The 22673-nt window shown below is 32.7% G+C and overlaps 2 protein-coding genes across 5 annotated transcripts in view; one reads left to right on the top strand and one right to left on the bottom strand.

Annotated features, from left to right (window-relative positions):
• Positions 1-22673, bottom strand: part of LOC113516175 (protein split ends) — a 133806-nt gene that overhangs the window by 5856 nt on the left and 105277 nt on the right. The window lies entirely within an intron of this gene.
• Positions 1217-22429, top strand: LOC113516174 (pancreatic lipase-related protein 2). Its single transcript, XM_052899101.1, has 8 exons — positions 1217-1710; positions 5496-5595; positions 8718-8866; positions 10903-10969; positions 13619-13806; positions 14845-15063; positions 17915-18068; positions 20543-22429. Exons 1-8 carry the CDS (start codon positions 1662-1664, stop codon positions 20604-20606), a joined length of 990 nt encoding a protein of 329 aa, XP_052755061.1. The 5' UTR covers positions 1217-1661; the 3' UTR covers positions 20607-22429.

Genomic DNA, 22673 nt, shown 5'->3' with positions numbered 1-22673 from the left:
AATCATCATCATTATCATCATACATATTAGCTGTTAATTGTTCACTGCTGAATATAGGGCAGAGGGAGACTTTGTACAAAAGTCGTTTGCTTGGGTACCTCTGTCCTATTTGTGTTTCAACTAGTTGTGTTTGCATGGCTGTGTTTCGGTTTGAAGGGTGGGATATGGCGTGAATTTACAGGGTACAGAGGAATATCACCTGGTCCTCAGGACTGGCAATGCATGGGGATATCATGGGCGAAACAGTATACTCTGTTATGTCCATGGTACTGTTCATGTTTATAGGCGACGGTTACCACTTTCCATCAGGTGGGCCGTCAACTTGTTTGCCATTCTAAGTTGTATAGAATAAAAAATAGGCTTCTCCCTATAGGGCAATATATCTAAGGATTTTGCCAGTAGTTATCAAATTTTGCAGGCGGATTAGCAACCGACAATCAAACTTTGGAGATGATTTTAAAAGGACGTTGCTGCCCGTTTCTCAACAGTTCACAAAAAGTTCTCTTAGTCCTCTTACGATACCTTCGGGAAAGGAAGGGGTGGGCCATTATACTAATTATACTAAATATATATATATATAAATAAATACATATTGATGTTGTATACACGTATTCATGTAAATATATGTATATAATATAATAGAAATAGTTTTATTGTTGCGTATGTAATAAATGTAATAAATAGTATATATCAGCAAAGTAAATACAATGAAGAAATTCTTTGGTAAATCTTTAAACAACTTTTTATAGGCAGAGATCACTTGCTTCAATCCTGACTTAACATACTTCCTTTATACATACATAACAGGTTTAGTGTAATCTTGGATAAAGTGATTGGACAATTCAATTGTTATGTAGGTGTTATTATATGCTCACCGATCTTGAACTTTATAATAATTGTTATAAGCATGTGGTGAGTGACTTGACTTTGACCCGTCTCCCTTACACCTGTCAGCTCAAATCAGTCGTTGTTTGTTCTTATTATAGATACCAATTGTATATAGATTTATTTCTTAATTCTTACATTTTTTTTATAAAACTGCATATGCTCTGTATTGTACGTAAATATTGTAAACCTTAGGGAATGTCATAAAGCAAAATCGGTCAGGTAAAATATAATAATAATAGAAGTATTTTTAGAATAAATAAAAACTTAAAATTCTATCAACAACATTAATACAATAATAATAATTAGCTCTACAACATCGTAGCCAGTCGTCTGTTTTAAGTTTTCCAGTGAAATCGATTCGTCAGACAACGATTTTTGTCTTACAGAAATCAATTGTGTAAATTTGTTTCATTTCTTTAGTTAGTTGGGTAATGCTATCAGTACAGCGGCAGGGGCGAAATTATTGATAAGTGTTAACCAGTGGTCGAGCGACACGGAAAACGTTAATTCAAGGTGGCCGAGAAAATACACATCCTTTATATATGAGATTTCCGTGTATAGTTTCAGTCATCTAAGTAATATGTTTTACGCGAGGTTGTATATAGATTAAATTGGTGGAATAAAACTAGTTGGTTTATTGTGCCGGACGCAGTGTGATTCTCCGAGTTCTATATAGGAAAGTGCATTTGTGTTTAAAATGTTAAGCCCCGATGCATTAGCTCGGTGATTGTTTTAATAATTGTGCTGCATCCTAAGATTTTTGTTTTTGGAACATGTTGGCAAATGTGTCGGACTCATGTCGTGTTCTGACTTTTTTCATAGGTAAGTTTTAATTTATCGAGATGAACGTATGAATATATTTTTTATAGAATTAAAAAATTAATCGAGTTGTAATATTTTGAAATTTATTAACATTTATATAAGATAAATATTAAAATATTGATTTTATATAAATATAAAATTAATTACCCATTATTTACTTATTATGCGAAAATCGATAAAAACTAGGTGTTTTTATATAATATAATATATCTCTATAACAATTGATTCACGCTCTACTGTTACGATAACTTTTCCCATAAGATTATATACTATACTATACCGCCTGACCACCACGTTTTACTACAAATATCATGGCGGCCAGGTGGTTTGGTATAAGGTTTTAATTTCAGTTTTTTTTCATACAATGATGTATTGTATTTTATTCCTTTAGTTGACTCTAACGATAGAGGGGATGAAAAGGATTCAATATAAAAATACATAATATTGTTATTAACATATTAAATATTCAGTCATAATAAATCCTTTACAGTGATCCCATGTGATTCTTACACAGTGATCATATGGGTATAGAGAAATACTTGGAATTAAAATGGTTTATATAGTATATATATAGTACAAAAATGGGACATTACATAAAAAAAAAAACTGCACCGGAATATATAGAGGTGGGAGGGTAGAACTGTACAGGCTTTTGGGTAACGCATCTAGATATTATAGATTGTCATATATGAGTTTAATTACAATACAATATATTATGTTTTATAATTCTACAGCTGGATTCAGAATATTGTTATCTGGATCCATAAGAAACTCAACAGTAACTTTCTTAAATATGTCATTTACAAAACTAGAATTGAATACAATGTCTAAGAACAAAATCTGAGGTAGGTAGGTAGGTCACTGTAATTTATTTAAAGTAAAATATAATTTAATATTACATTTAGCATACTTCCTAGATTTATCTAACACAAGTTCTGCGTAATATATACTTAGCCTATTGTGTACAGTTTGCTATTTTTGTTAGCCGTCAAGTGGATTGTAAATAATAACGCCAATTCTGATTGACTAATGTATTGAGCAATTGATAAACTTATTTATTGAATTGAACGAATATGGAAATTTGAAGAATTGTATATTGATTTTAGAAAAAAATGTAAGAGGTTCCAAAATGGGTAGTATTTGATAGTATGTTCCATATATACAAAATAAATGAAGATTTTTCTCCATAAAAGATTACGATTTCAATTATGACAAAATTAATGTGAGATCTTGAATTAATATTTGATTTCGGCGAAGACCAATCATTAATCTAAATAATAATACAGCGGGTCTACCATGAAATGAAATTCCGAAATTTCGGACTCAATTTCGTGTTTTTGTTTATACCAAAACCGGACCAATACATGGAGTTTAACATTTCGTTCGTCATACATCCTATCATAAAAGTCAAAAGGAACAATATTTTAACATTTTTAATATTTCCTAACAGCATGTATTATGTAATTTTAACATCAAATTTCTGTTTCGTTTGGCTCCGAAATTTCGGAAAACATTTCATCTTAGGCCCTCAGGCGTAAATTCTATATTATTACAGAGTTACTACAAAAGGTATAGAATTGGCGAATGCAATGAGGCTATAAAATTTATGATTACTATACAAAAATCAGTGGCTAAAATGTTGCGTACACACCAACAGCTGAATGGCGAACTTTATTTTATTTCTATTTTTTTTTTGTAAATTGATTGAAAATATTATTAGGTAGTCAGGTTTTCAACAGACTCTGATGTCATGTTACTTTCATTACTTTGAAATGTTTTTGTGTTAAAATTACAATCTAAATTTATATAAATGCCATTTTAAGTTAGGTATAACCTGAATTACACAAGTCGAATATTTGGTAGGTAATGAGTAACGGGATTGAGACTTAGTTATATTAAAAATGACTCATGAGACATATGAGAGAAATTAATCCTACCTACTTTAGATAGAAAATAAAAAAAAAATGCTCACTGCTATAGTTTCTATGGAGTAGTCTGAGGTATTTGCGACTGTTGCCGTTGTGTTATAGAATGTAATGTGCTAACGTGTTATAAAATTACTTTAAAAGGAAAATATTGAATAAATTTTGTAGGTAATAAGACCACTCTTGAGTATTGACAATGATATTCTATTTGGTTAACCAAATATTTGTATGATTTATTTGTCAAGATTTTGATGGCAATTTGATAAATAGTAACTGAATTCTAAAACAAAATTATCCTACTAATATTGTATGAATTTGAAAATTTATAATGTTTGGATGTTTGTGTGTTTATAACTTAACCGCGCTTCAACGGCTGATCAGATTTGAATAAAATTTGGTATACGTGTACGTTATATTCTAATTAATTATCTAATACATATGATGTTTTATATAATGATTCACGCGAGCGAAGTAATAAGAAATAGCTAGTGTCCAATAAAATAAAAAGATTTATATGGCTGCATTTAGGCTGATATATTACAGGCTGCTTGATAAAAATTTTTATTATCAACCTAAAATGAGGTGAAAACTGGTTTTGCTACATTTAAAGTCAGTGTTATTTGTGGGGCTGAATCTTAAATTATATTGTTATATATTTATTTTATAATAGTAAGTTTTATCCTTTTCTTATTCAGAACTGAGTATGTAAATCACTTATAAATTGGTATAAACAAGACACGATCTTATGTGGGTCAGTCAGTTCCGGATCTAGGTTAATATTATATTTTTGTTATTAATTGTAAATAGACTAATGACAAAATTAATTATTGGATGTGACAGATTCGTCTAATTTTGGTTGTTTACCTCGCTCTTTATTTACTGATATGAAATGGAAATACATCATACACAATGCATAATGTTGTACTATTAGAATTATACGTGAGTAATTTTCGAAACAATCAGGGTTTGCTGTGTTGAAGGTTACCAATTATTTATGAACTTTATCTATTATTTACCTTATATATCTTAAAGTAGTATGTAATATAATACCTAAGGAAATTACGTATGATGATGTACGACTATGATTGTTGCATGTTAGTTTTAGTATTCTTGATCGTATGCAACTATCAAGATTGCTAAGTGATATTATTTAGTTACAGGTACTAGGTATTACCTGCGATTGGACGATGATTGGTTGAGACAACTAGGCGCTTAGAGATAATAATCATAGAAACACACTTTCACATTTATAATATTAGTAAAGGTTTGGTAATATTTATTTATCAAATAAGCTAAGTAAAAATTTTAATTAGACGATAACGGAATGGCAATCCCGTCTGAGATATTGCTATAAGGAGGCGAGGTATCAGTGATCGATGATAGGTGAGGGTGAAGCCAGTTTGGTAGATCAATCTCGATGAATTGTTACTAACGTGCCCTATGATTTCTTCGCAGTCCTCTGTGAAAACCATCATGCTTTAATTCTTCTTGAATTTGTTACGATAGACAACTTTCATCCGTCATTAGTATTTTGTCAGCGGATACTGATAGCACTGGTGGGGTTACTATTACATTATCATCCATTAAAAAATACTTATCATTCCTCAACTATTTCCTTAAAATTTCGTTGACTATTGCGATGTAGAATTTGCTACACACTCGTGCAAGTATGAAAAAGAAAAACTTTCACGTTATCCCTCTGAAAACCATTTTGATTAATTTCTGATGAACAAACTTCATTCACATTAGTACTTCTCCAGCGTTGGTTTACGCTGGAGAAGTACTAATGGTTGGTAGCGCAAGCGGGTTACAATTCCATTTACGAGTACATTCATAAAAAAATACCGTTGATCATTTCAGGTGTGTCAGAAGTGTGCTTCATGTCAGCGCCCGTGGGTCAGTGCTCTTACTGCTGCCCCAGAAACGACACATTAGATGTACAATACCAACTGTTCACCAGGTGCGTTATTTTTCTTCTTTATTAATATATTGCGAATAAGATTGAAAGGGGTAAATGTAGCAAGATTGATGGAGCCGATTATCGGTTTTCCGCCTTGAGATAAAAATATGGAATACATGGTAGTTTATCTGTCATAAATGTAATATATTGTTATTGATTATTCTTTGTTATTAAATAACAACAATAAAATAGAATAGCTATTGTATTTTGAAAAGCTATAATATGGGATATTGATATTCTGTAATTAATACATTTTACTGAATAAACAAACAGTATTTTTGGTTTAATGGTATTCCTGAATTTAATCTTTTTTTTTTTAGTTTTTCTAATAGGTAATAACGGGGACGAGACATTAGGCAGCTATTGTCATTCTTTGGCACCCCGTTAGTGTACATCAATGGCACTGTCAAGGTTACTACTCCATTTAAATTCCATAAATAAGATTCCAGTTTTTTCGATGCTTTATAACGTATGAGATTATCTTTTTATTACCTAACTTTACGGCATTTCTCTTGCGGAGCAGGCAGAGAGAACTAAATACCAACCACTTCTATCCTTACATACATATCTTGCTTTCTGTAGTTACATAAATCGTCTTATGCATATATGTCAGTTTCGAAATACATGACTCTTCTTCTCTTTATAATTTATAGTAATATAGTATCTATTTGTCGTTGATTCATATTGAGGTTGCAAAGATTGCTATAGCGATAGATCGGAACTATACCTGTAGGTGCACCCGGAAGGTGCAGGCACTGGGAAAGTTGGTCAGTATCGGTAAACACAACTGAATATGGATGGATTATGCATTCAACAACTCTACTCCAGGTTAGAAGCCCCGGGTGACCTATTTTATGGAATCAGATTTGCTTTTATTAAATCATAACATCGTTATTTATTACCTAGCACTTCTGCGTTATCATAAACTATTATTCCCATCTACTTAGGGTAGGTTTTGTGCGTTTCTGCTGCAACTGTTTTTATTTTGTTTTTTTTTCGAAGATTTTCTGTTACAATAATATGAGACGATAAATGTATTAGATATTGTGTGATTTGCAATAGTCATAATAATGCCATTTATGAAGACTTCAAATTAAACATATTAATATAATATATAAAATATGCTTTATACCCACTTAATAGATATCTATATAAATTAAACCAAACGTGTTTTAAGAAAAAAAAGTGTATAAGTGATTGATTATTATAATTCGTAAAAAATAGTAAAAATAGACTTAAAAAGTGAGATGTTTCCGTATTGGTTCCTTATTTTGTTACTTTTCGTTCGTTGTTCGTTAGTCCTATTGATTTCGAAAGAAATATCACAATTGATTCACAATTGGCGAAGATATCGCGTAATACATACACAAAAATAAATATACAGAGGTTTTAAAAGGGAAGTTCCTTTAAAAAAAAAACGCGTATAAGTACAATAGTTGTTTACGCGATCTTATATAATTATCTAGATTGAACAATGGATGCTATTATTGTATTTATGTATTATTTATGTACTTGTAAGTTAATATTTCCTGAAGTTTCTTTTACTGTAGGTAGTAAGTATGTAATATATAGATGTACAGCTGTCAAGTTATTGTCCATTGACCAGAGGGAGACTTTGTACAAAAGTCGTTTGCTCTGGTACCTCTGTCCCATTCGTGTTTCTACCGTGAAGCAGTTGTGTTTACATGGCTGTGTTTCGGTTTGAAGGGCGAGATATGGTAGTGAATTTACAGGGTACAGAGGAATAATACCTGAGTCCTCAGGAATGGTAACGCATGACGGGTATCATGGGCGAACCAGTATACTCTATTATGTCCATGGTACTGCTCATGTCAATAGGCGTCGGTTACCACTTTCCATCGGGTGGGCCGTCAGCTTGTTTGCCATTCTAAGTTGTATAAAAAAATAAATCTTTGTTACATAAGTAGTAGTAACTTTGAATACTTAGATAAAGGACATAACACTTAGTTCTTAAGTTATGTTAATTTATATAAGGTATGCGTAGTTCTCGTAATTATAGACGTACTAACACCTACGTCTATGATTCTATGTTATGACGTAATTATATTAGGTATATTTTATTAATTCATCATATCAGCTTTTAACTGTCCACTGCTGAACATAAGCCTTTGGGATATTTTGCCAGAAGTTGTCACGCTTGGCAGGCGGATTGGCAACTGCAGTCAGACTTTAAAGATGTTTTAAGAGGGATGCTACTGCCCATCTTACGCCCTCTTTTAGTCGCCTTTTACGATACCCACGGCATAGTATTATATTATCTGTGCCCACGGGAAAGGAAGGGGTAACTTATTCTATGCCGGGACCTATACGGCGATTTTATTGATTGTTACGAATACCCTGTATAAATCATTGAGAGGGTTTTACTAGAAGTTGCTACATTTGACAGGCGGATTGGCAACCGTAATTGTTTTTAATGTATGATAATAGATTAGTAACCCTATTGGCGCTAACGGTTTATGCTGGCTGACCACCGGAACAAAGGAACGTAATAGTCAAGGGATTGGCAGCAGCGTCCCTTTTGAAACGTCATCAAAGCCTGTGTTTGCCAACTCGCTTGCCAAACGTCGCAAATACTAGTAAAACCCCTTTTAATGGGAAAGGCCTATGTTCAGCAGTGGACAGATAACGGTTGATATGATGAGACGATGATGATATAATGGTAATGCATAATGCATATCGTGGGTATTCAGTGATGACCATGACGCTATTAATGTCTATTGGCAACGGTTATTGCTTTCCATTAGGTGGGCTGTCAGCTTGTTTGCCATTCAGAGGGCCTACCATGAAATGTTTTCCGAAATTTCGGATCCGAACGAAACACAAATTTGATATTAAAATTACATAATACATATCGTTTAAAAATATTAAAAATGCTAAAGTATCGTTACTTTGAACTTTTGTAGTAGGATTTTTGGCAAACGAAATGTTAAGCTCCATTTACAGGATCGATTTCGGTACGAACAAAAACACGAAATTGAGCCCGAAAATTCGGAATTTCATTTCATGGTAGACCCCCGGGTTTCATAAAAAAATCTATAATAAAAATAGAATGTGATTGAATTTGTAAAATCTACTATATCTATCATTTATTTATCTTACAGAGCAAATCCTACTTCACCTCAAACTATACCGGAGAGGGATGTCGAAGGTTTACAGAGAACAAATTTCGACTTTAATAATCCTACGGTTATATACCTGATGGGGTTTTCTGAATCGATAAATGGAATCAGTACTACTACTTTAAGAAATGGTTAGTAATCAAATAAATACAACTAAACATATACATAATATACTACAAACAGCGCCATGTGCGGGTCTACCATGAAATGAAATTCCGAAATTTCGGACTCTATTTCGTGTTTTTGTTTCATTTCGTTCGTCATACATCCTATCATAAAAGTCCAAAGGAACAATATTTTAACATTTTTAATATTTTCAAACGGCATGTATTATGTAATTTTAACATCAAATTTGTGTTTCGTTTGGCTTCGAAATTTCGGAAAACATTTCATGGTAGGCCCTCTGGTTCCAAACTAAGCAGACCTTGTACTACAAGCCCGTATACGTACTAGAAAACTATATAGTAGATAAAATTAATATTTTTTTTTGTTAATATATATATAGACATACATGTGTATTGATAAAAAAGTATTGACCCTTAAGAGACCTTAATACGCCTTTTTTGAAGAACCCCATACTGTAGCCACGGCAGGAAGATTTTATAACCTGTTTAATGCAATTTAATAAAAATATACATTTATTTTTTAATAATCGTTGTTTTTTTATATTCGGATAATGCTTAATAAAAATAATTGAGTAATAAAAAGCCCTGTTCAGAGTGGATTTCATCTATAAGTTTACGAGCCATAACGATGCGAAGTTATTGTGTTAATATTTGTCGATCTAGTAATTACGATCTCACAAATGTATGGCATAAAAGCATATTTACGAGCAAATTTATTAACAAAATATGCAGCTGGTATTTTCGCAAATTTTTGAAAATGGGCATGTACTATTATATAATTAAGTATTATTATATAATTTACAATAATGAAAATTACAAATAATTATTATAGAATTGAGTATAGTTATAATTTTTATTACATAATTTATAATTTAATCAATATAATTTCAAATATCAAATTGCAGGAAAGTTGTCAAAGGATCAAATTTCAATATTTATATATATATTTTTATTATTAATATAATTTCTTTTTGCCGTGTGGTGCTGGCATCGAATGGACCACTACTTTTTCCCATGCGTATCGTAAGAGGCGACTAAGGGTACTTAATTGTCGAGGGACCGGCACCAGCGTCCTTTTTAAAACACCACCAAAGCCTAACACCGTTTACCAAGGGGGAAAAGGGATTGTTAGTAATGGAGACTGAGAATCCCATTCCTAACAATATACCCAACCAGGTAGACCTCCTCGCCGTTCCCCCTGGAAACTATCATGGTTAATTCCTGATGAATTCATCATGATGGGCTAACTGGCCTGTTTTCATTCTCATCAATCACCCTTCACTGGTGCTCCGCCAGCGTATCCCGTTAACGCAGGCGGGGTTACCATACCATTTTCACCCATCAAAAAAAAAACACTGTTTACCAATACGCTTGTCAACCATAGCAACTACAGACAAAACCCTATTTATAGAGGAGGCCTAAATTCAGTAGTGGACAGTTTTTTTTTAATGGATGATTTTTTAATGAATGTTGAATTGATGACAGTATTAGTACATATGGGAAATAACCATTACCTATAGATTTGAACATTATAGGGTTCAACTACGATGCCATTGCTGGCAATGGGTAATTTATGACACAACAAGGTGTTAGAAGTTGTACTGGCTACATATTTTACCTTTGATACCACTAGGTAATTGCTAATTTGTAACCATGAGAAGTCGGGTTATACCGTTAGTATCGAGCGAAATAATAGCTTGGCTTATCTAATTGTTTATATCAAGTTTTCTTCTGTATTCTGTTATCTATTTTTTTTTATTTCCTCTTTCTTTCCCATGGGTGTTGTAAGAGGCGACTAGGGGAAGTTAATGATCGAGGAATGGGCAGCAGCGTCCTTCCTACATTACTAAAATTTAACTGCGGTTGCCAGCCCGCCTGCCAAGTGTGGCAACTACTGGCAAAATCCTATTTATGGGGGAGGCTTATATTCCGCAGTGGACAATTAACAGTTGATAAGATGACGATCTAATTTTTAAAAGTTCAGCTAAACTTTAATACTTTGTATAAATGTTTTTTTTTTATGTTTTCTGTTTTTTCTTCAGCGTATTTATCATCAGGCGACTACAACTTTATTTCTGTCGATTGGTCCAGGCTTATTGTGTTTCCCTGGTAAGTTACATCGTTGATTAGTTAGATCCGCGGTTTCGGCTTTAAATACTTTGGATTTGTAAACGATATTATATATAAATCGAAGCATTTGGCGTTCCATTGTTTCTGCCTACCCTAATGGGAAACAGGCGTGACAGATATGTATAAGTAAACAAGAGATATCTCTTATTAACAGAAATTACAGTTATAAATAGAAATAAAATTATAATTGTGGTTGTTACTGTAATGTAATGTAATAAATTGAACATACTACAAAACTAATGTCTTGTATAATATGTATGTATGTATGTGTTGTATTGTATAATTCATGTATGTATAATTTCTGTTTGTATATTATTCTATATGTTTATATGTTAATTTATCTTAAAATGTATTAACGTTTTTATCTTTAAAAATATTTATTTAATTTACAAATTCTTTTGTTAACTCAATGCACTGCCATGTAACTACTAATGTACCGTTTGCCCTGTGCATCCTTTCTTTACCCGTAGGCGTTGTAAGAGGCGACTAAGGGAATTTAATGATTGAGGAATGGGCAGAAGCGTCCATCTTAAAACATCACCAAAGGCTAACTGTGGTTGATGACCCGCTTGCCAAGCGTGACAACTGCAGGCAAACCGCCCCTGTATGTGCGAGGTCTATGTTTAGCAGTGGACAGTTAACGTCTGATATGATGATGAGGATGATGATGAACTAGTACTAGTGTAATCTTTTAGAGGGAACGAATATAAATAAAAAGTATTTTTCTATTAATGGCAAATAAGTTGTCAGCTTACTTGATTAAAAGAGGCAATCGTCGCCTATAGACATGAATTGAACATTACTATTACTGTACAATAGGCAGTTATTGTATCAGTCATTAACTGTCCACTGCTGAACATAGCATCTCCCATAAGAGGGGTCTTTGCTAGTAGTTGCCACGCTTGGTAAACGGGTTTGCAATCGCCATTTGGCTTTTGGTGATGTTTTAGGTTTTAGGTCACTTTTTTTTTAATGGATGATAATGGAATGGTAACCCCACCCGCGCTACCGGTATACACCGGCGGGGCATCAGTGAAGGATGATAGGTGAGGATGAAGTAGGTCAGTTTGCTCATCGTGACAAATTCAACAAGAATTGTTCACGATGGTTTCCAGGGGGAACCATGTGGAGGTCGACCTAATAAGGCATATTGCTAGCAATGGGGCTGTCAAACTCCATTACTAACAATCCCTTTCCCCCCGGTTTTAGGTCACTTATGACATCCACGGGAAAGGAAGGGGTGGCGTATTTTGCCGGGGCTATACGGCTACAGGGCACACGGCGCAATAGGCAGTGCTCAGTACTTATAGTAATTAAGGAAGCGGACACGACATGCATACATCAAATTTTTATCTTACATGCTTCTTGTTTATCATTCGTAAACGTCAATTAGTATTGTAGTTATGTGAAAATTACAATATTTCTCCAACGTTAGTAAACACGTTACTTCGTCCATTTGCCGCATTCCTTTTCTGGAAATGTGCGAATATTTTCAAGCGAGGCGAACATTTATTTATTATGTTATGGCCCTTAGCCAAGTACACTGCAGATTTATGTAGCATTCCCGAATATCGTTACATAATGTCCGGATCTTAGTGTGTTAGTTGTATCTACATTTAGTGCCCATAGGTACACTGATTTATGGGGCCTTTTATGTAATTTATGCCTGAAGTCCTTCACAGTTAAAGCATAATATTTGGCATATCTTTTTTTCCTACCCAATCGAAAAAAACTCATAAAAGAAGAAACATAAGTTTTCCTTTCGTACATGTGCCATAGCAACACAATATGGTCACAATTCAGTTTATTGCTTTGCCCTCAAAAGAGCAAAACACTGATATAATGTAGACAAGTTTTTAAATTAGATCTTGAGGAATACAACAGTTCAATAGTAGTACAGTAGTTTTTGCGTGCTGCTGAAACAAACATACAGACATAAAGTTGGACAAGATTTATTAAAATTGTTATTTTGACTTTTCTTATTAAGACCCCTGATATTAGTTTTTTGTAAATATCTCCCATATGCAGACATCGTCTAGTTACAAATTATTCAATAGTTATATATGTATATATAATTATATATACATATACACTTTCCATTTTTTCTTAATGGTTAGTTGGTAGAGAATGGTATTAAGCTTGCCGCTTGTATAAAGTTTCATTGTGCAATAAAGAATAAATAATAATAATACATATATGTGCGAAGTTGTTAACAAAAATAACAAGGAATTTTGTGTTGATAAATTGGTTAAATGTAATGGGGACTAGCGCTCTCATTGGTAGTAAGTCGATCAATGTATCAGGTCGATCTTTAAGTGATTCTTTTTAAAATTAATTCTCGTAATAACAGATCTAGTAATAATATGGAAGGTTGTGGAAGACCTGGTAGTAATAGTGGTGATCAATCTAGTTGACAGTCACACACATAGTAATGGCAGCAGAATTAAACAAAATAAATTTAATCATATAACCATATACCTAGTAAATTCATAACGACAAGCCAACTGACTTTACTTCATCCCGTGTCATCCCGTACTGATATACCGCCAGCATAAACTATGCAGGGGTTTAAATGCAGAGGGTTGAAATTAAAATTTCATGTGTTAAAAAAACTATATATTTTTCCAGGTATGTCACAGCCGTACGTAACACGAGATATATGGGTAGACGATTAGCAAGATTCGTGCAGTACATGAATGGTATTGGTGTAAGGGCTTCCAGTCTCCATGTCATTGGGTTTTCGTTGGGGGCCGAAGCGGCTGGATTTGCTGGCAAGGAGTTACGCAGAAGGGGCCTTGTCTTAGGAAGAATTACTGGTGACTATTATTCGAGTTCTTTGTTTACAGATCCTTGTTTTTTTTTTTATTCCATTAATGTTCACTGTTTTACTTCCAACAAACAAATACATTATTTATGTTCGATCGAGTAATAAAAACATTTATATAACTTTTACAAACTTTCGTATTTATTTGTAGGATTTATAGCAATACTTTAGACTGTAACGATATAAAACAACTACAAGTGACGGCAAATGACGGTGGTAGACTCACCCTTATCATATAAAATTTTTATATCCTTGATGAAATGTGGGCATGAAGAGTATTACGTTTACTAGAACAGTAACAGTTGACAAATGTGTCTCATTAAATACTTGAGACCAAACCAAATAAATAACCAGCAAATTCACCATTACCCATTGTATCCTAATAGCGAAGTGTAATTTGCACTCAATATTAAGGGAAACGGTATTCTCTAGCAAAAAAAAGTCTAAACTACCTCTTATAACAGCCAAAATATTAATTCTTTTAATAAAAAAACAAACGTTTATAAATATATATTATTATAATCAATAACGCTTCGCAAAAATAAAATTCTGTCACATAGCAAAAAATCCTATCGATTTAAAAATCCTTACAATTGTTATAAACTGTACGGGATGGACAAAGCTATAGGCTACTTTTAATCCCGGCCAGTGAATATATCTCGGTCTTACGAACGAAGTCACAGGTAAAAGTAATATTTGTTTAAGTATTCATGTAAGTATATTTATATGATAATGTGCAATAATTGTCCATTGTATGTGTAAACTGTAAGTCAATATGGAAATGTCTGTAACTATTCGTCTATAACAACGTACAACTTTTCACCGCATAATTACATATCTGTTTCACCAAAGGGTTGATTGAGAGAGAATGTATTTAGTCTGCCTTTTGTACCAAACATTTTTTGTAATGTGGTCAATGAAGAATAAATAAACGATAAAAATAAAAGCTGGTAATTTATATTTATCCAACTCGGCTCAAAATTGATGAAGATTATGGCTTAAAAAAATGAGGGTTTAATGAATTTAACAGGTTTGGATCCAGCGTATCCCGGGTACAGTTTGACCAATAGCAACGATCATCTAGCTAGAGGAGATGCCATATTTGTTGATGTTCTTCATACCAACCCAGGAGTATTAGGGTTCCCACAACCTATCGGCGACGTGGACTTCTACCCTAATTTTGGAATGTGGATACAGCCAGGTTGTTGGGTCGATCAACTCATCAGGGATAAGCAGATTTCATTTATTTGTGAGTATAAAGCCCAACAGTGTGTAGACGTAAGCTGATTGGACAAATAACGTTTACATTAATATTTTTCCAGTGAATCCAATTTAGTATAGGGAACAAAGCATCATAAAAATAAAATATTCCTTCGATAAGAGTTAATATCCGTATGAATCGTCACACCCCTCATTAACTCGACGATAGTCACCACAGATTAAATAAGTTACGTAATACTGCAACCCTAACATCCGTATATTTCGGCGGGAACGCGCGATCGATGTTCTGACGTCACGACGTGGATGCTGGAGGGCGGGAGAAGGCAGCGGGGGTCGGTGCTACCACTACGGCGAATGCTGATTATTATTTTGCGTTCCAAAATGCTATAATTAGAATTTTTGTTTACCGTTGTGGCGATTAAGCAATATTAAAACGGTTCGCCATTTTCACGGTCTTATTTTGGCGTGAAATTTACGGGACACGTCTTGCGTAAGGGAAAACAGACTTGACAGCATTATTTTGTTACATAACAAAATATCGAGCCTATCTCTTGTTGATAAAGTTTATTTTATATTGTTGCGATTTCTTGGTAACAGGATCAGAGATTTTGTACATATCAATGTGGGAATGTTTGCCATAAAGCTTACTTGTGAAGTTTTTAGCGTGTTACATGCATCTCGGTTGTTCTTGTGTTATTACATATTCTGTGATTTCAGTGACATTTTATTGTTTTTTTTACGACTAGCTGTTGCTCGTGGTTTTGCATGCGTGTTGTTGTGTTTCCTCTTACGACAACGAGACGAAATTAATTCAATAATCATAAAATTAATACTTATGTTTGTTTAACTAATGTATCGTAAAATCTTTATTATACGTAGTTTACTTTAGACACATTAAGAAGATTTAATATACAATGGCGAATTCATCTCATAGAGGGATCTCTTAAAGTCAACCTTGGAGAAGCTGAAATAAAACTATAGAATATTAGAGGTTAAAAATTAATGTATTTCTGTGATTTAAATGATTTGTCATCCGCATCATGTTATTCTGCACAAAGTACAAAATTAGATTATCCACAGTAATTTGGTCACATTGCATAGCGGTTACGCTTCGCTGTATAAAAGAGATAGGAAAAACTTTTAACGGCATTCGGCTCTTTGACTAATGAAACGAAGTTTTTTGTTTTTCTCCCAAAATTTGTTTGTTCTATGAGATATATTGACTCGTAATGTATTGATACTAATAAAAAGTTTTATAATTATTTTACTCAAGATTCTTTACGAGAACTCGAAATTTGAATGAACCTAATTATTATTTGGGTAAAAAGTGTCTGGTTCATAGACTAATTTTGGTATCGATCTGACTCAAATTTACAATTATTAATATCTATTTCAATCAGGTATAGAAAACCAAATCTGTTTAATTATCTGTCTAGAATTTATATGATGACAGTATATAAATTTAATATTAATATTTAATTTTCAAAAAATATTGTTTAAAATATTTTTAATCAACTTTATGTACTGAAAGCACGATTTTCTTTATTTTCATTTATTGTTGTAGCAACCGTTAACTGTCCACTGTTGAACAAAGCCTTCACTATAAGGGGGGTTTTCCACTGGTTTCCACGCTTGACAGGCGGGTTGGCAACCACAGTTTGTCTTTTGATGATATTTTAAGAGGGACGCTGCTGCCCATCTCTCCATCATAAGCTCCCTTAGTCGCCTCTTACGGCATTCAAGGGAAAGGAAGGGGTAGCCTATTCTATGCCTCGACCTATACAGCTAATTTCTTTTTTCTTCTATATAAAAAAATAATTTATTATATTTTCTCCCAAGGTACTTGTGTTTTCTTTACTTTCACTTACTCAAATTTTGTTTCTAGAATTCTCATAGAAAACTACAAATTAGATGACTCATTACAAGATCCAATTACTATCATAATTAAACACTCCTGCAAAACAAACAGCCCATAACCACTCCCCGGACATTTCATACGAAAATAATCTATGGTTGTTCTATCTATCATATCTACAGATGATGTCTATATACTTGTGAGTGTATGCACTAAATATGGTTACGTACGTAAAAAGTTTTATCTGTGATTATATTCTCTGTGATGCGGCGTGTTCCATTTTCGAATTGATTTTGTTTGTAATGACAGCGGATTTTATAGCACTGTTGTTAAAGTCACCAGCCAGTATCAAAGCAGTCTGAACTCGTATATCGCAGGTTTATCTTATCGTTTGCACAGCGTGCGAGGAATCAATTATTGTATTTGTCATTTTTCTCAAAGATGAACTTTTGGCTAGCATCCAAGTAGTATATTATATATATTATTATATGTATACTACCGGGAATGCCAAACAAAGTACTACTTTACTGTTCACCTAGTGGAATCTGGTAGTAGTAGTAAAAAATTAATTGGCTTGGATTACTAAAACATTTTAATTCTTCAAATAAGTACTATCATCTATTCTGCTATTATATTTTTTTTTGTAGAGTTTGTAAGCAGCTCCGAAAGAAAACTTTTTAATAGAATAATCTAGATTAGAAACATTTAGGTAAATAGTAGGTAGTTATAAAATAAATTAGGTTATTGTCTTTATTATTCACGCAAGTCTTTAGCTTCGAATTTGCATGGTATATGAATAAAGAGCCGCACACTGGATAATGTAGGGGGTCTTTAATTTTTGTTACATACAGTTTATGTTACTCGCTTTTTACAGGGGGAAAAAAATTTGATTTCAAAAGTTATACAAATATATTCTTTAAAAAATCTTCAATAATTTTTTTATCGAGTTTATTATTTTTACGTAGAAAAAAACTTTCCTCTTTATAAAATTAATTTATATTAAATTCATTATTTATATTTTCAGATGGATGTAGTCACAACCGTGCATGGCGTCTGTATGCAGAGTCAGTAATCAACCCTACTGGTTTTCCAGCAACACATTGTAGAAATTGGAAAGGTCCATTAAGAGAGTGCAGATTCAGAACTAACGGGTACATGGGTTTTGGTGCACAGCCTCCGTGAGTAACTCAACATTTTATACTCATACAAGATGAAAAAGATGTCGGTATCCTGATGGAAAATGACCTATAGACATGAATACCAGGATACTATAAAAACTAGGATATTATACCTCTATACCTTGTAGTTTCATATCTTATTTTTATATTTTTTTTCATATTTTACCCTTTAAACTGGAACATAGTCACAATCATATAAGCATAAATACTTCGCAGCAGAAATACGAGTTGAGCAGAGATAACCAATCACACTACTTTTGTACGAAGTATTTTTGTAGTCTTTTTTAATACTCCCATGGTGGTAAACAAGTATTTGGCCCGTCTAATAGTAAACAGCGTTACTATTATATAATCTGTAACACAAGGGACGTCATGCGCACGTTGTCGACCCTTAAAAGTCTTTTTGTGTGATAGTGCTTTTTGATAATTTCCTTTATTTATTTCTATTACTACTTTACGGTATTCTCATATATAATGCAGTATTACAAAAGAGGGTTTTATTCTGTGTAGTATAATATTTGGCGCAAGGCAGTTGACATTATAGCAGTTTTTACTGTAAAAAAAGTATACTAATTAGATTTTTAATGTCAATCTAAATACTATAAACGGTACTTTCTCACGATCAAATGTTTATTAAATTTCTAAGTTGCGTTTTAATAATTTTATTATCGGATTTAAGTATCTTGCCACCATCTACTATTCAGAGAGAATGTATAGGAAAATTGGACTGAATTGGACTGAAGAAATAATTCTCTGAATTAGGGGTGCATATTTTATTTACCGGTTCATTTTATTAGGTTGGTAGTAGTTTTCTTTTTGTGTACGAATCACGCACGGACGGAGAAATGTGCTGACTATGCGAATATTGATTTTGATATACACATGCTTACGTAAGATATGATTTCGAATCTGAAATATAAATATAAGCGGAAAGTAAACTTCAGTATCTATGCTACAAACCAAATTCAGCCTAATCCACCTTCGAATAAGTACATTTTCTTTTGACGTGATTTCAACTCCTTAACTGTCACAATGAAAATACAGCCAAATTACCCGGACCCTCGGTGGGCGGTGTGGCACTTTCAGCACAATTGATTACTTATGTTGATTGCCAAACCTTCGAGGTTCTCATAACATTGGTTAAGTCAATATTTGCGGTCGTTTTACGACGCCAATATACCAAGCACGTACGTCGTATGAATCTGACTGTAGATACTGGAACTCGCAGATTTAGGGTTACTATAATGGAATGCTTGCTTCTAATAAACTGGTTTTGGTGGGATCATTTTGGACTGATGGTGGTGTTATGAGAAATAGGGATACGTGTCAGCAATAACTTTTTCCATAATTGGTCAGTATAATATGAGCTAATGTATTTTTAAAAAACGGAAGACTATAATTTTTTTTAATGTGTAATAGTTTTTTATACCTAAATTTATGTCTATGATTTGAGGTGGACGCTTATGTATGTGTGTACCATACAGGTGAGAAGCACAATCATCAGCATTATTTTAAACTTTCTTTACTGCTGGCTGCCAGTCAGGCAGCCAAGCTATATTAGTACGGGAAGATCGATACTTTTTGTCATTTATTGAACTATGTTTTGATTCTTCGGGTAATATATTTAACTTTACATTTAGAACACTATCTTAAAAGAATGCTAATGATTTCGGATCCAGCCTGTATAATATGATCATGTCTCATGTATGATGTAAAGGGTAGGGTACTGTCTTTAATCAATGGTATTCGTATAAAGTAGTAGTTTGCAGGTTTGTATTTTTATACGATTTGGAGTGACAAATAAATTGATGGAATTCACTTGAAGAAGTGCGGCAACACCGTCTATAAATATGAACAATACCATAGACATCACTGATATATCACGTCATCATCATATCATCATCATTGTGATGTCCATGCTACAACTCATGCGTTGTTATTCATGAAGATTAAAGCACAGATAATATATAGTACTACATTAGTAGCATTATGTCTCTTCCCCTAGTGATTGAACAGTCTTATTCCATTTAATCTGATATATCCAAGCACGGAAAAAACAGTCGTAAAAAATACAATTGAAGCAATGGTATGCATAGGGGGGAAGAAGGGATTGTTAGTAATGAGAATTAGTAAGCTCATTGCTAGCAATAAACACTATTAGGTCGACCTCCTCGCGGTTCCTGTCGGAAATTAGTGTGATTGATTTATTGTTAAATTCGTTACAATAGACTAACTGACCTGCTTCATCATCACCGGTGTCCCGCCACTGTATACCAATAGCGTAGGCATGGGTTACCATTGCATTATTGTCCATTAAGAAATAGTACACATACACACAAACTTTTACAAATTCGGCTATGGTATATTTATTACCGCATCGAGTTAAAGTTATTATTTCTTTATAATTATGTAGAGGTAATTAATTCCAAAATTTGTCGACTGTATATTAAAAATGACATTATTTGTACTAACAGAATGACTGGCAAAATGTACTTGGAGACCAATGAGAAACCGCCATTTGCAAGAAATGGGCCTTGACACATACGAGAGAAAGAAACCAAAGTGCAACCTTTTCAACTCTGGACATGAGACGACATATCATAGGTCAGAATATTCCTTGAAAACCTGTGTATATGTGATAGTTTAGTACTTGGGTTGGAATCTTCGATTTGAAAACTGTTTTACATTTTGAGTCATGTTTTATAAGTTTGTTAATATTATGATTAGGTATTATTATTATATTATCTATTCTGATATATTTGTTTATTTATATTTTATTTAGATAATAAGTATGTATTGAGCTGTGATAATATAGAGCTATAATTAGTATTACCACAGTGGCATTAGGTTACAATGGGGTCAATTCTGTTTACTATTTTTTAAAATTTCAATTTTATGTCACGACGTAATTTTCATTTTAAGGACTAATATACTGGAAATTTCTAATAGATATAAGTCAAAATTATTAAAAATTTAGTTCATATTGGTCCTATTTATTACATAAATAAAAATTCCGCTGTGACATCAAATTGAAATTTTTATTATTTTATTAGTTTCGTATGCGTGGATTTTAGAAGTAAGGAAAAATAATGAAATAGATCTCTTTTAGATGACGTGTCAAGATAATACGCACACCATTATTTAAGTTAGACCTTCAGGGGTACAATAGCGAATGCCGCATTCGATTTGGTGCAGTACTTTTCGCGTGATACCGGGACAAACATACAGACAGGCAAACAGATAGACAAAATTTCTAAAAATTATTGTTTTGATTTCTTTTGCTACTATTAAAAGCATTTATATATTTTTTTTTAATATCTGCCATGTACAATTACAATTTTTTTATTATATTTTAACATAGTGCTGTTGTTGGTATAATTTCCTTATTTATTCAACTCGACACGGGAGGCGTGATTTACAAGCTTTCATACCTGAAAGAATATAAAAATGTGCTTACACGGGGGATTTAAATTGTGCAATCCGGGAAAATATTTCTTATTCATGCCATCAGAATATTAAGGTGTGTCCGCCATAATTTATAGTAAAATTGTGCAATTTTGTAATGGTTCAGTTTTCCACGCACATTTGAATCAGACATTTAGGTATATTTGGTAAAGAATAGGCATTTTGTAATGTGTCATTTTTAAAGTTGAGTATTGTATTAAAAGTTAATACACCAACAAGAATGACTCTTCGTGTCATAATAGAGTAATTAGTAGTTGAATTTTATAAGCGATTGGTGTAAATAATTATATTTATTATTTATAATTTTATAATATTTTAGCAGTATTTATTATTTTATTATATTATTATTAGCAGTATTTATTATATATTATTTTATTATTGAATTGTAAAATAAACAAATGTGATATTATTCGTAAACCTGTTGTTCTTTTACAATGGATTTAGTTAATTATATTTTTTAAATATGTAATTTTACTAATTTTGCGAAATTGTAATTGAAAGTTATAAGAAAATAAACTCCAAGATTGATAAAAGTAGAAAAATCTTCATTCACAAAGGCAACTGTAGATACGAGTGAATGCCACAAAATGGTGGCAGTTTGATTAAGCTAAGAACTGTAAATTCACATGTGGATCTCGATTTACAGTTGCTAACTTAGTCTTTTTTAAAAGATTTTATTTAACTTGCTTTTAATTTGTAAGTTTTTGTGTTCAAATGTGTTTTCTTTTTTAAGCATTTACTGGCGTCCATTTGTGCTGAAATTTGGTATATTATTATTTATGTAAGTTTGTTAATAATACAGTGTTATGGTACCATCGAGTAAATTTGATGATGAAGACAAAAGGTGGCTATAGAATTTGCAAACTATGCACAATAAATTCGTCATGTTTGGGTTAGTATGATTTTTCTTCACCTAGATCCCGCGTAGTGCTCAGAGTCTGATAATAATGTTGGGTTATATAAGCTATTTTTTTTCACGACGATTCATTTTCAGTCACTTAAGCCATGTTTTGTTTTAAGTGGACTCCTATTTTAATAAGCTAATAATAATATATCTAAATCGGTATTAAGTAAATTATAACAGATTTATGGATTGGGTAATGAGTGCCTGACAATAAAATAAAGTTCACAATATTACTT

Source organism: Galleria mellonella, unplaced genomic scaffold (assembly GCF_026898425.1).
Source record: "Galleria mellonella isolate WM207_F2 unplaced genomic scaffold, CSIRO_AGI_GalMel_v1 utg56, whole genome shotgun sequence".
Lineage (NCBI taxonomy): Eukaryota > Metazoa > Arthropoda > Insecta > Lepidoptera > Pyralidae > Galleria > Galleria mellonella.
Note: the sequence above shows the minus strand (reverse complement) of the source record. Positions and strands in the feature narration are given on the sequence as shown.